This window comes from Crinia signifera, chromosome 19 (assembly GCF_055691185.1).
Source record: "Crinia signifera chromosome 19, ASM5569118v1, whole genome shotgun sequence".
Classification (NCBI taxonomy): domain Eukaryota; kingdom Metazoa; phylum Chordata; class Amphibia; order Anura; family Myobatrachidae; genus Crinia; species Crinia signifera.
Window position 1 is genome coordinate 40,647,613 of NC_139226.1, and position 15,640 is coordinate 40,663,252.

The following is a 15,640-nucleotide window of genomic DNA, read 5'->3' on the forward strand; positions in this document are numbered from 1 at the left end:
CGCCCAGTGTGTATGTCCCGGCGATGAGCGCTGCTGCGCGCTCCCGCATCATCGCTGGGAAAACCGCTCATCTGCTGGTAATACCAGCAGATGAGTGGCTTTGCATAGCGCTGCACTATGCAAAGCAGTCCTCTTCCCACTGACGGCAGGGGAAAGTGGCTCAATGTGTATGCATTGAGCGGCTTTCCCCACATTGATGATAGCGATCATTGCTGTCCATACACGCTGGGCATAGTCGCCCAGTGTGTATGGACCTTAACCCAACAGGCTATATGAAATGTTCTAGCTTCATACTCTGCTGAGCAGCAATACTCTATATTGACATCACAGGACATCACTAGATTACAGTTTGCTCTGAGTATATGGGATTGTCATATTTGCAGTGGATGGGAATTCCCTCCCAGCTGACACTCACTTGCTCTGCTTCCTCTGGGACCTTTCCGGGTTCTCTCTTTCCGAACCGCTTGACATGGTTTCTGGTCGGATAAACTGGTCTCTCTTTCTGTACAAAAGTCAAGATGGAGATAGTTATTTCTATGCAAAAATAATAGTGTAGCAGCATTTCCCACCCTTTACCCCTAAGCCATAGTGAAACCCTGCTATAGCTTACAGACAGCATTTGTCCTGATTCCATAGAAGAGTCCATATTGGATTACCAGCCCCCAGGAGTCTGGGTGACTCAGTGGTTACAGGTTTATCTTCTGCAGTCCCACTGCTGTAAGCTGGTTTACTCAGTGACTGAATGCTCTCCTAAGCTAGGAACAGAGCTGCAATTTGCCCTGGAAGCCGGTGTGACATAAACTTGTGGGGGTCTACAAACGGGGCAATATCAGGGCATTTTCTAAGCGATCTCACTAGATCAATTAGAAAATGCCCTTACATCACTCCGTGTGTAGGGCCATAGTGATAGCGACGCCCCGCGCATTGCTATCACCTGACGATTAATATCCAACATGCTGGATGAATCTACTAATATCACCGCGCAGGGCCAGTGTTCTCACAGGAGATCGCTCAGCACAGATGACTGACACATCGTTGTGTGCCGAGCCATCTTTCTGAGTGATCTAGCATCACTCAGAACCCTAGGCAAATCGCCCTGTGTGTAGGCCCCATTAGTCTTATGGTGTGTACACACGGTGCATTTTACCCTATGTTTTTAAGATTTCTATCCCTATTTGATGCCGATGTGCGCTCCCGTTCCTCTGGAATCGAAAAGCCAAATAGACAGGGCAGCAATGACTATATAGTGCAAATCTAATGCAGATTGTATGAATTGTATGTAAATAGAACAGAGATAGCAAAGATTGCATAGCACTCGAATCTAATGGTGTGCACACACTGTGAGATTCCCTTGCTATTCGACTTAAGATTCGAGTGCTATGCAATCTTTGCTATCTCTGTTCTATTTACATACAATCAGCTTTAGATTTGCACTATATAGTCATTGCTGACCTGTCTATTTGGCTTTTCGATTTCAGCTGAACGGGAGAGTGCCTCAGCATCGCATCGGGATACAAAACATCTATCTCCATACGATGTATATGTGATACCAATTCAATTTTGACTATGTAGTCAAAATTGAATGTCAAATTGTACCGTGTGTACACACCATTAGTCGAATAGCAAAGGAATCTCACCGTATGTACACACCATTAGTGCAACATTATTGGAGGGTCTGCACAGGAATAGATGTAGGTTAATATTATCATTTACTGGCTGCATTTTCATTGGGTATTAGATAAAGGGTATAAGCAATCAGTGTACTGTACACAATTACCAATATTAGGCAAATTTACACACGATGGCCACAGCTGTGTCAAGTGCAACAACATCAAGAACAGCCACACACCAAAAGGGGTATCCAGTTTCCCCCAATAAAACATCAGGGTTAACATCGCGATTTTTGGAAAATTTTCAAAATCGCTCTAAATCCATACCTCCCAACGTCTTCATCTGTGGAAGAGGGACACTCACGCGGCGGAGCCGTGTGCGCCCCCAAAAAGGTGCAAATGAGGGTGCTATCATGCCATGCCCCCCGTTTTTCACCCTCTGCGTCACTGAATAGACGCTGTGTGCATGTGCACAGCGTCTATTCCCTTCAGGCTGGGGGGACTCCCGACTGCTCTTCCCCCCTCCGTCGGACACTGCCGGCCCCGGGCGGTACGCGGGGCAGTCCTGTGAAAAATGAGGTTTGGAGGTACCGTAGTTAAATCTCATGTTAGAAAATCACAAATATTTTGCCCAACGGTGTTCTATTTGTTGAGCACCCATCTGAATTGTACCCAGATTCAGATTATCAGAAATATGATGCACTGTTGCCCTTTTGTGGGACCAAATACATCTTCCCACTCCCAGGCATCCAGTAGCCATTTATAACCACAGGGCTTGTTCCCAGTCCCAGTGTTTGTCTGCTGGTCACTCTGTGTGCCCCGTCATTTGGCTAACAATCATCCAATGTGCAAAGTCCACCAGTACACCCATTATTTAATGAGTGATACACTTCAGTTGTCCCTACATTCCTTCAGCTTTTTGCTATTATACAGATGCATACATTTTGTGGCAGCACTATTTGCAGAATAGCTACTGTGCATTAGACATCACTTCCACCATCATGTCTGCGTTACCAGACTGTCATATCACCATGGTAAACAAGTGTATCGCTGCAATCTATACAATAATGCACCATTTTACTTGATTTACATACAATTGTATTAAGCATAATATCGCACTTTGCAATAATCATTATATTATACACCTTATCCATGCAAGTTTTAACCCTCCAAGCCCTATATTCATAAACCCTTTATAATTCAGCTTTTTTAGAACACATAACCCTTACTCTATTTATAATTCTCTTTATTGTTTGTGTGTACTGCACCCATACTATACTGTCAGAAGTTCCGTGTGGGACTGTTCTGCCTCCATGCAGTGTTATACAAGCTGTGCATAAAAAAATAATAAACCAAGAAAATACTTTGCTCTTTTTTGTTGTTTGTGTGTACTGCACCCCAATTCAACAAACTGATACTGTGTTAATACCCAGCCTGCTTGCTGAATGAAAACAACATTGTGAGCTGTAAAGTGGTCAAATTTGTCTGGAAAGGGCTGAAAAATTAATGCTATTGAGGTTAATATTACTCTAGGGACAAAAAACGCATTTTTTTTAAACCACTTTTGAAAGAAATCAAAATCTAAAGCTTTTCACCGCCGCTTGACAAAGCCAAATCCAAATATTCGGCCCCGGCACTCATCTCTACCTAATAGTGGCGTGAATGATCTATCATTCGATATCTTAATGATGATAGTATATTTGAAACATTAGCAAAATGGCGGCCACTGGCTGCTCACTGTTACCTGTGGATACCAGTGACGTGCGGTGAGGACATTGCCTGGGGAGGCACTCACCTCCCCGCACTGCGGGCACCGGCAGCAGGGGGTACATGCGGGAGCCTACTCCCGCACTGCCGCGGTACATGTGGGAGCCTACTCCCCCCCGCCGCGAGCGGGCACAGGCAGCAGCGGGTACATGCGGCAGCCTCTTTCCCCCCACCGCACTGCCGCGAGCGGGCACAGCACAGGTCTCTCCCCCCCCCCCCCCTCCCCGGACTCACCTGTCCTCTCCTAGGTGGCGGCGAACAGTCCTCTCCTCGGCTGTGGCTTTCTCGCAGCAGCGCCGGTCTCCCGCTGGCCGCGCTGCTGCATCCTCTCCAGGTGGGCCCTGCATGTGTATGATAGGACAGCGGATCCAGCACTGGATCCGCTGGCCCAATCACATCTGGGGGCGTGCATTCATACTGGTGCCCCTGTCATTGCGGCATCAGTATAAGTGCCGCTTCCCCATTAATTTTCAATGGGCTTTTACAGCCCATTGCTGCACCCCGCCACCTGCCCTCCCCTACCCACCCCCCGCTGCCCCCCACCCTCACATGCAGAAGTGTAAGAGGTTGGGAGGCAGCCGGAGAGGTAGAAATTATGAAAATAATAAAAAAAGATATATAAATATATCTCCTTTGTATTATTTTCATCATTATGAAAGGGGAGGCTCTACCTCCCCTGACTGCACGTCCCTGGTGGGTACTGCTGTCCTGACCTATGGGCAGCTAACAGGACAGCAATATTGACAGGGAACAGTGAGCAGACAGTGGCAGCCATGTTTATACTATCATTATTAAGATATTGGATGATAGATCACATTCCCCTCTCTTTTAAGTGGGGTAATTGACTATTATAATTATTGCATATGGAAACAGAGTGGATTTTTAGGCTAGGTACATTTACCCGTAAAGGACTTAAAGACTGCTTGGGTCTTAATTGGTTCATTTAACAAAACCCTAGATGGCACACTTTAATCTATTATGATTATTAATAATGAATTATGGGGGAGATGTACTAAAATATAAATAATGTTTTCTAATTATCAGGTCCCGCTTTCCCACAATATCACAGAGTAGTGGACATTATTGCCCTTTAGCACAATATACCAATTTATTATTGATAAATAGAGTAAGGGTTATGAGTTCTTAAAAAGCTGAATTATAAAGGGTTTATGAATATAGGGCTTGGAATGTTAAAAGTTGCATGGATAAGGTGTATAATATAATGACTATTGCATACCCTCCAACATGACACATTCCATTCGGTACACAATGCTCTGTTCCTGGACGTCCCTGGTAATGTATGATTGCCATCACCTGTGTGGAGCTAGGTAATAGAAGAGATGGGTTTTTCAACACAGGTGATGACAATCATACATTACCAGGGACGTCCAGGAACAGAGCATTGTGTACCGAATGGAATGGGTCATGTTGGAGGGCAGAGGCGTACCTAGATATTCGTGGGCCCCATAGCAAAATTTTGTAAGGGCCCCCTATTTAGCAACTGATGGTGATAAATGTATGTAAAACATATACTTCGACAGAAAAGATGGGCCCCCTTCAGCTCTGGGCCCCATAGCAGCTGCACCCCTTGCACCTATGGTAGTTACGCCTTTGTTGGAGGGTATGTTATTGCAAAGTGCAATATTATGCTTAAGCCAATTGTATGTTAATCAAGCAAAATAGTGCATTATTGTATGTACTGGTTGCATCAATACACTTGTTTACAGTAGTTGCCATGGTGATGGGACAGTCTGGTGCTGCAACAACATGATTGGACACATTAGATCACATGACAGGCCTTGACTACTTCCCACTGTAATTTGAACCTAATCACAAAGCCATAGCTGTATCACTCCACATATGTAAGCAGTACCAGCTCTGACACACACACACACACTGGTCACAGGAACACACACAGCCATCACTGCATCACTGGGACAGACATTCCTGACAGAAAATAAACTCAAAATGTTGAATTTACCACATAAACACAACTGATTCACATCACAGATCTCATTACATGATTTTTTTTATTATTTTAACCAATGGTGGTGCGTAAAGAAATGATTTGGTATCTTGATATATAGTATGACACATATGTTTTGACTCTTCTGGCTGTCTGGTATTTTAAGAATCAAAACACTGAAAACGTGACAGCTACTAGTGTGGTTATTGTATAGCAGGATTAAGGTTACCTGTGGCCCTACGATTATACTGGCAACTACTTATTGGGTAGAGATCAGGGGTTAAAGTGTGTGTGAGTGGGGGGGGGAGGGGTGGAACATCTTAATGGGGAGGTGGAACATCTTAACCTCCACATTGGCCCTGCACAGTAATTGTCACAGAAAAGCATTTTAGTTTGCAGGGGGTGAGGGTGCCAAAAACTCTACCACTGGCCCTGCCTCCGCCTAATGGGGGAAGGGGAGAGAGGTAATTAGGTGGCATAGGAAAATAAGTTCCCCCACCTTCCCATGACCACTTTAAGCCCTGGTACAGATAAACAAATATTGTATAGAAAGGGTGGCATTCACAGTGTTCTCATAACCCAAAAATGAAGACTCACAGATGCATTTAAGGTGTGTTCACACGGTCAGATGTGCCTTAAGATCCTATCCAAGATCTGATCAGATCAAATCGGAATCAGATCGCAAGGCACTTCCGATTTGCATACAAGTCTGACTATATAGTGCAGATCTGCACTATATATAGTCAAGGCAGACGAGACTTTCTGGCTTGCGATACGTGAACGCGCATCGGAATTGGATCGGAATCACAACTATATCGTCAACATCGGAAGGCAAAAAGTACCGTGTGTACACACCATTAGATTACTCCATACCTCCAACTGTTACGTAAACAGTAAACAGCCGTTGGCTGCCATTTTGCTAATGTATCACATACACAATCATCATTAAGATATCAAAAGATAGATATTATTCCCTCGTCTATTAGGTGGGGTAATCAGCCATTAAAATTATTGCTTAAAGATGACTTGGGTCTTAATTGATTTCTTTAACAAAACCCTAGATGACACACTTTAATCAATTATAATTATTAACAATGTATTATGGGGGAGATGTACTAAATTATCGAGTCCTGCTTCCTCACAATATCACGGAGTGGCGGACATCCATATCATCCAAATGTATAAATATGCCAGCTGTCATTATCAGGTATCGGTAACCTGCCCTGATGCCACTTCTCCCCCATAATGCTGCTTCATACATCCCCCCTATATGTGAAATGTAATAGTTGGAAAATATATTGTCCCTTTAATTTGATAGGAGACTAAAGTTACTACACAATGTTGTTGGCAATCCTGCATTTCCCTCTATGCAACCCTCAGTCTGTGATTTGCCACTTGCCTTCTTACACGTGTGTATAATGTATGTATTTATGTATTTGTTTATATATATATATATATATATATATATATATATATATATAACTACTCCTCACCTCTATAAGGGGAAAGGGGAAGTACCTCCACTGACCACTAGACACAACTCAACAGACCAAATTACTCCTTTGTGTGCTTAAATATGTCATAACAGAAAGTGAAAGCAATTTTAAAGGGACACTGATCCACATTCATAATAATCGCATATGCACTAAGATATGTGATTATTAATGCAAAGAACAGCTCTTGCTCTTGACAGCGCTGGCCACGGGCATGCGAGGAGGGATCCGTGATTGATCCATCACAGTGCTGCGGAGAGAAGCCCATACGCTTCTATAGGGTGGCGATTCTCTATGCAGCGGGGCCCGGGCGGAGGAGCTTTAGTGTAATCACTTTAGTGCATCCTGCCCATGGAGAGAGGGGAGCTGTGAAGACAGAGATTGGAGGTAGGAGCAGATACGGACTGGGGGTGAGGTGGAGAGTTTGTGTTGGCTAAAAACTGTCACAGCTCAAAGTGAAAGTACACTGCAGAAGCCGTGATTTTAACAAGCTTTTAACTAGGAGTGTAAATGTTTATACGTTTAAACAAATCTTTAATAGGCTTTATAAGGGTTTATCTGGTGCTGTTGAGTAGGCTTTCTTAATTTACTTTAGGACTTGATGGGAAGTCAATTCAGTAATGGGTCTACCATCTATTAGATGAAACCCTGTAATAAAGGGACTTATAGTCAAGGTTCAATACTGTGTCTCCTTTGTTATTCCTTCTTAATGCTGGTACCCAATATGTACAATTCCCAATTGGGTTGTGGTGTCCCTATTTAGCCAATGATGCTCCACAAACAGTGGGATCCAAAGAAGATTAAACATTAATTACCCGGGCTCGGGCTTGCTGGAGTGGCCCGGCGGAGGCCCTGGTCCGACCCCTTCCCTCCCGGGCAGCAATACACAACTCTATAGCATGTGCTGCGCTGATAGCAGGCTCAGCATGAGCGTCTCACTGACAGTGTGAGAGATCATGCTGAGCCTGCAACAGCACAGCACATGCTGTAGGTGTGTGCTGCTGCTGCTGAGGGGAGGAACTTTACAGTGTTTTAAGTGGGGTAATTGACCATTATACTTATTGCATATGGAAACAGAGTGGATTTTTAGGCTAGGTACATTTACCCCTAAAGGACTTAAAGACCGCTTTGGTCTTAATTGGTTCCTTTAACAAAACCCTAGATGACACACTTTAATCTATTAAAATGATTAATAATGAATTATGGGGGGAGATGTACTAAAATATAAATAATGTTTTTTAATTATCAGGTCCCGCTTTCCCACAAAATCACGGAGAAGTGGACATTATTGCCCTATAGCATAATATACCAATTTATTATTGATAAATAGAGTAAGGGTTAAGAGTTCTAAAAAAGCTGAATTATAAAGGGTTTATGAATATAGGGCTTAGAGTGTTAAAAGTTGCATGGATAAGGTGTATAATATAATGACTATTGCAAAGTGCGATATTTTGCTTAAGCCAATTGTATGTAAATCAAGCAAAATGGTGCATTATTGTATGTACTGGTTGCATCAATACACTTGTTAACAGTAGTTGCCATGGTGATGGGACAGTCTGGTGCTGCAACATGATTGGACACATTAGATCACATGACAGGCCTGATCTACTTCCCACTGTAATTTGAACCTAATCACAAAGCCATAGCTGTATCACTCCACATATGTAAGCAGTACCAGCTCTGACAGAGACACACTGGTCACAGGAACATACACAGCCATCACTGCATCACTGGGACAGACATTCCTGACAGAAAATAAACTCAAAATGTTGAATTTACCACATAAACACAACTGATTCACATCACAGATCTCATTACATGATTTTTTTATTATTTTAACCAACGGTGGTGCGTAAAGAAATGATTTGGTGTCTTCATATAGATAGTATGACACATACAAGTTTGAATATATGTTTTGACTCTTCTGGCTGTCTGGTATTTTAAGAATCAAAACACTGAAAACGTGACAGCTACTAGTGTGGTTATTGTATAGCAGGATTAAGGTTACCTGTGTCCCTACAATTATACTGGCAACTACTTATTGGCTAGAGATCAGGGGTTAAAGTGTGTGTGAGTGGGGGGGGGGGGGGGTGGGTGAGGTGGAACATCTTAACCTCCACATTGGCCCTGCACAGTAATTGTCACAGAAAAGCATTTTAGTTTGCAGGGGGTGCCAAAAACTCTACCACTGGCCCTGCCTCCGCCTAATGGGGGAGGGGAGAGAATTAATTAGGTGGCATAGGAAAATAAGTTCCCCCACCTTCCCATGACCACTTTAAGCCCTGGTACAGATAAACAAATATTGTGTAGAAAGGGTTGCATTCATAGTGTTCTCATAACCCAAAAATGAAGACTCACAGATGCATTTAAGGTGTGTTCACACGGTCAGATGTGCCTTAAGATCCTATCCAAGATCTGATCAGATCAAATCGGAATCAGATCGCAAGGCACATCCGATTTGCATACAAGTCTGACTATATAGTGCAGATCTGCACTGTATATAGTCAAGGCAGACAAGACTTTCTGCCTTGCGATACGTGAACGCGCATCGGAATTGGATCGGAATCACAACTATATCGTCAACATCGGAAGGCAAAAAGTACCGTGTGTACACACCATTAGATTACTCTATACCTCCAACTGTTACGTAAACAGTAAACAGCCGTTGGCTGCCATTTTGCTAATGTATCACATACACAATCATCATTAAGATATCAAATGGTAGATATTATTCCCTCGTTTATTAGGTGGGGTAATCAGCCATTAAAATTATTGCTTAAAGATGACTTGGGTCTTAATTGATTCCTTTAACAAAACCCTAGATGACACACTTTAATCAATTATAATTATTAACAATGTATTATGGGGGAGATGTACTAGATTATCGAGTCCCGCTTCCTCACAATATCATGGAGTAGCTGACATCCATATCATCCAAATGTATTAATATGCCAGCTGTCATTATCAGGTATCGGTAACCTGCCCTGATACCACTTCTCCCCCATAATGCTGCTTCATACATCCCCCCTATATGTGAAATGTAATAGTTGGAAAATATATTGTCCCTTTAATTTGATAGGAGACTAAAGTTACTACACAATGTTGTTGGCAATCCTGCATTTCCCTCTATGCAACCCTCAGTCTGTGATTTGCCACTTGCCTTCTTACACGTGTGTATAATGTATGTATATATTTCTCTCTCTCTCTTTCTCTATATATATATATATATATATATATATATATATATATATATATATATATATATATATATATATATATATATATATATATATATATATATTAAACTACTCCTCACCTCTATAAGGGGAAGTACCTCCACTGACCACTAGACACAACCCAACAGACCAAATTACTCTTTTGTGTGCTAAAATATGTCATAACAGAAAGTGAAAGCAATTTTGAAGGGACACTGATCCACATTCATCATAATCGCATATGCACTAAGATATGTGATTACTAATGCAAAGAACAGCTCTTGCTCTTGACGGCGCCGGCCACAGGCATGCGAGGAGGGATCCGTGATTGATCCATCACAGTGCTGCGGAGAGAAGCCCATAAGCTTCTATAGGGTGGCGATTCTCTATGCAGCGGGGCCCGGGCGGAGGGGCTTTAGTGTAATCACTTTAGTGCATCCTGCTCATGGAGAGAGGGAGCTGTGAAAACAGAGATTGGAGGTAGGAGCAGATACGGACTGGGGGTGAGGTGGAGAGTTTGTGTTGGCTAAAAACTGTCACAGCTCAAAGTGAAAATACACTGCAGGCGCCGTGATTTTAACTAACTTGTAACTAGTACTGTATGTGTATGATGCACAACGCCCTCACTTCCCAATGCAATAATCTATGAATTATGTGTGGCAGAGGTGCCACACTATTTGGTGATAGATCACGCTGTTATGGACTCATGCACCACCCTTTTTGCCATGCCATGCACCCCAAATAGCCGACCTGGCTCCCCCGAGGAGGGCTATTCTAGTCAGCAAGTACCTCAATGACCTGGCCGTGAGTTTCTACCTGACACTCCTGATGCTGCTGTAGGCAGGTGACTAAACCATCACTATTCCCAGAAACTGGGCCACTTACCGCGATTCCAGTATAATCCGAGATATAGAGAATCCCTACCTTGACTAACCCAACCTAAACCTTAACCTCACCTTTAGTGGCCTGGCGGAGGCCCTGGTTCGACCCCCTCCCCTTCCGGGTAGCAGTAAACAACTCTATAGCATGTGCTGCGCTGATAGCAGGCTCATCAATTATGGGAGGTGGCTCGCCCCCCCCCCCCCCCCCCCGACGATTAGGTCACGCCTCTCGGCTGCCCTGTATATATTGTATCTAGTCACAACGCCACTCACCATTTTCCTATACATGCAGTACGGTTATTGATCTCCCATTTATCAGGAATGTGTTTGCATATGGTTCCATCAATAGCCTCATAGTTATTACTTGTAGGTCCCTATAAAACTCTGATGTTTATTCATCCAGGAGCTACAAAGAGCCTTAAATACAGCTTCTGTCTGGTGGTATGCAGACGATACTGTGAACTTAAACTCCCTGACCTTAGAAATGTAATTCAACCTAGTTTCTCTCAGGTGAAAAAACAAATAACTAAAGGCAAACTGTTTTTGAACACTGATAAAAAACATTTATATTATTTGGGACGAAGACAAAAGTGTTTTACACCTGATATACTGATTAGAGCAAAGTTCAGCAACTCCAACACCTATCTGACGTCAGTGTCCAAATATCAATACTGTACTTGTGCTTGTCGCTTAATCCAAACCTTTCACTTGGTTTGCATTTATAAAAACCCTGCCACCGAAAACATAGCCCAAACTGGGTACACTGGCACAAGGCACTGGCGTAGTGCATATTGGGGTAGTGGGTTGGTGGTCCAGACCAAAATCTAATTATTCACGGTTAAGGCTATAAGCAAAACCCAGAGAACAACCAGAAACACAACCCTGTCACCATATAACTGAACCTAAAGAAGACACACGCACAATTTATTAAAATTTTAATTTCTCAATAGCTTTTGGCCTAGGGGTGTCATGTAACAAATGCTGATGCTCTAGGACATTGTGATTCAAACATACTCTACAGAACCTAGACAGGACAGATGCTAATGTCGGTATTGCCCCTTTCACACCCATGCAAAAATTTAGGTTATTGGTGGGTTGACCAGGGTCGCTACTTGGTCTGAAAGGGTCCCCAAAAAATAACCCGGGTAGAGTGACCCAGGAATTTAAACCGAGTAGTTAGTGTGTTGGTCCTTGGAAGGAACCAGTTCACAATGTCCTCTTCAAGTGCAGACAGAAGAGAAGCCTCGGCAATAACCCAGGTTCAGCCTACGGTGTAATCTAGGCTGGACCTGCGATGTCAATATGAAAGTGGTATAACAGAGTATGGGGGTGTTGTTTATGGTACAACCCCTTAATCACCTTAACAAGCTTATTACACTTTATACTCATCAGCTGACCAGGGCCGGATTTGTCACTAGGCCCGTGAGCCATGGGGCCTAGGGGAGGCACCTATCACAGGGCGGCAGGCTGACTGTGACCAATCGCTGAGCGAGCAGCAGTGAGTTATGCAAGGGTCAATCAGGAGTGGGATGCTGCCACCCTATCAGAAGGCATGTTCCTCCTGGGAAGCAGGAAGTGTGAGCATGAGCAGCCAGCAGCGCTGTGTGTGTCACTGCTGCACTGCCTGTGTAACCAGGGACAGATCCTGGAGGAGGCGAAGGGGGCGATCGCCCTCCCCGCAGAATACATCCGATCCTCCTCGCTGGACACAGTCCACCCATGTCTGCGGGCGGCGAAGAGGGGAGTGGTGGCGGGGAGAGTAGGGGTGTGTGCAGCCTGGTAATCCCGGGCAGTGCACGCTGGATCAGACTGCATCAGCTGAGTGTGGGGTGGGCATTGGCGGCAGCTCTCTCCTCCCCTGCACTCCTACCCGAGAAGAAGCAAGAGTGGCAGAGCGCAATTCTATGTACTTGAATCTGCTGCTGTCTCCGACAAGGGGACACCCCTGCCCCTTAGATAAGCCAAAAGGAAGAAAAGATTTCAGAGGCAGCGCTGATCCAAATACACAATTAAAAATGTATTATTTAAATAACAATCTATACAATTATTACACAAATACTGGCCGGTACTACAGCATAAAAAACTAATTTTTTAAAAATTAGTATTAATTCACTACAATAAGCACCATATCCGTTTTTACTCCAGCTCTCTGTATTTCTTAATTTGGTACTTGTGAGTTATCCGGGCGTCCGATTTTAAAATCGGGTCGGATCGGGACATCGCATCGCATCGCATGCGACCATCGGATGCGATGCGATGCGATGACCCGATTTTTCCATAGGAATCAATGTTAAAATGGACTGAGTCCATTTTAACATGGAATTCAATGGGAAAAAGGGGTCCTTTTCATACCCCTACTATCCAAGTGGGCATGGAGTTGGATATAAACCTGTGGCGAGCGTAGCGAGCCACCGAGCCCGAAGCGTGGCGAGCGTAGCGAGCCCCGCGAGGGGACACGGAATACCGTTCGCTCGCCACGCTTCGGGCTCGGTGGCTCGCTACGCTCGCCACAGGTTTATATCCAACTCCATGCCCACTTGGATAGTAGGGGTATGAAAAGGACCCCTTTTTCCATAGGAATCATTTTAACATTGATTCCTATGGAAAAATCGGGTCATCGCATCCGATGGTCGGATGCGATGCGATGCGATATCGCATCGCATCGGATTGTATGCCTTAACTTAAGGCATACAATCAAAAAATCGGGAGCCCGGATAACTCACAAGTACCCTTAATTTATATTGATTAGTAAGCAGATGTTAGGCATGAACAATTAGCTCTCTCACAGCTTAGTCCATGTTAGTGTGTTAAGTAGCATGCATGCTTTCAATATTAGGGAAATACTCAGTTATTTGTAAAACACAGAAAGATGAATAATGCTCAATTGAGCTATAACCTGCCCGCCTCTGGCTCAGTCACTCATTTAGAATGGGGGGATCTCCCGGCTGTTGATGAAGGCTGTTTTGCATACAGCAGGGAATCAACAGCCGGGAGATCCCCCCATTCTAAATGAGTGACTGAGCCAGAGGCGGGCAGGTTATAGCTCAATTGAGCATTATTCATCTTTCTGTATTTTACAAATAACTGAGTATTTCCCTAATATTGAAAGCATGCATGCTACTTAACACACTAACATGGACTAAGCTGTGAGAGAGCTAATTGTTCATTCCTAACATCTGCTTACTAATCAATATAAATTAAGAAATACAGAGAGCTGGAGTAAAAACGGATATGGTGCTTATTGTAGTGAATTAATACTAATTTTTTAAAAATTAGTTTTTTATGCTGTAGTACCGGCCAGTATTTGTGTAATAATTGTATAGATTGTTATTTAAATAATACATTTTTAATTGTGTCTTTGGATCAGCGCTGCCTCTGAAATCTTTTCCTACCCGAGAAGGCGAGCGGGGAGAGACACAATTCTTGCCGCTGGTTGATGTCCCATCCCTGTGCCTAGGGGCGGCCTGACCCCTAAATCCATCCCTGCAGCTGACATGTAAATACAGAACATCCCATTATAACATGCTATAAGGATTAAGCTTGCAGTACCTGCAGTCTAGGCATACAGCTCACTATGACCTTGAAATATCTTATGGTCAAGTAACTAAACAAACTTCTTATCCCTGCAGCTATAATGACATATTCCCTTTGATGTACCTACAAAGGCCTGCTAATAAATTCATTAAAAAACAATGGTTCCTAAATTTAGTAAGAAATCCATGCCTGTTTTGGAACATCTTACAGTACCTCTGTTACCTACTGTAACTCTGCCTGAGGTTTTCTATAAACTCACCATCGGGTATCTTTATGCTTACACTTTAATAAACTTAAACCTTTGCTGGCGTTTTAAAATTAATGTCAAATTTTATAATTGACAACTTGACTATTAACTATAGATGGTGGCGGCACTACAGAACGGTCAGGGGAAGAAGGGGTAACATCACAATCCACCCGTGCAGGTGGTGTAGCCATCTCCATCGAGGAGTATGGGCTAATGACAATCGATGTCGGGAGAGCGCACCCACTATCTACATACTACTACATATACACAAATGACTGTTCTTTACCGCCTCAAAAAGCAAAAGACATAGGGATGGGAGGGAGGGGAACTTCACAAAGAGGCAGATCACACTACTTCCTGGTCTCTCCTAGCCTGCCTACTCCTCCCCCTATACCCCCATTGGCTCACCCTTTCTCACCATATCACATAGCACCTATTAACCTGCTAACTAAAGTGACAGCATCCCAGAACCCTTCAGTGGTTTATGCCACCTCTGTGCTTATTCAGCCATCATTTTTTCTATGCGTTTGTCATTTGGCTCCATGTAGATTATTGTATCTGTTCATTCTTTCTGACAAAATCCTTCTTAGATGGGCAAAACCATGTGCACTGCAGGTGGGGAAGATGTAACATGTGCAGAGAGAATTAGATTTGGGTGGGGTTTTACTTCAAAGTGAGATCTATATTGCAGTGTAAAAATAAAGCAGTCAGTATTTTCCCTGCACAGAAACAAAATTACTCACCCAAATCTAATTCTCTCTGCACATGTTACATCTGCCCCCCCTGCAGTGCACATGGTTTTGTCCATCTAAGAAGGATTTTGTCAGAAAGAATGAACCAAAATAAGGCCCTTGATCTTAGCTGTACTTTATGCATCCAGGACATACGTAAATGAGATGACTAAATGGAGTAGATTTAATATCGCTT

General features: G+C 43.5%; 1 protein-coding gene across 2 annotated transcripts in view; it reads right to left on the bottom strand.

Moving 5' to 3' along the window:
* The window catches only part of LOC146042440 (uncharacterized), a 41,439-nt gene that overhangs the window by 15,259 nt on the left and 10,540 nt on the right, over positions 1–15,640 (bottom strand). For both annotated transcript variants that reach the window (XM_083162431.1, XM_083162430.1), the window contains one exon: positions 416–502. In XM_083162431.1, coding sequence (XP_083018557.1) covers positions 416–502 — 87 coding nt within the window. The remainder of the gene's footprint in view (positions 1–415; positions 503–15,640) is intronic.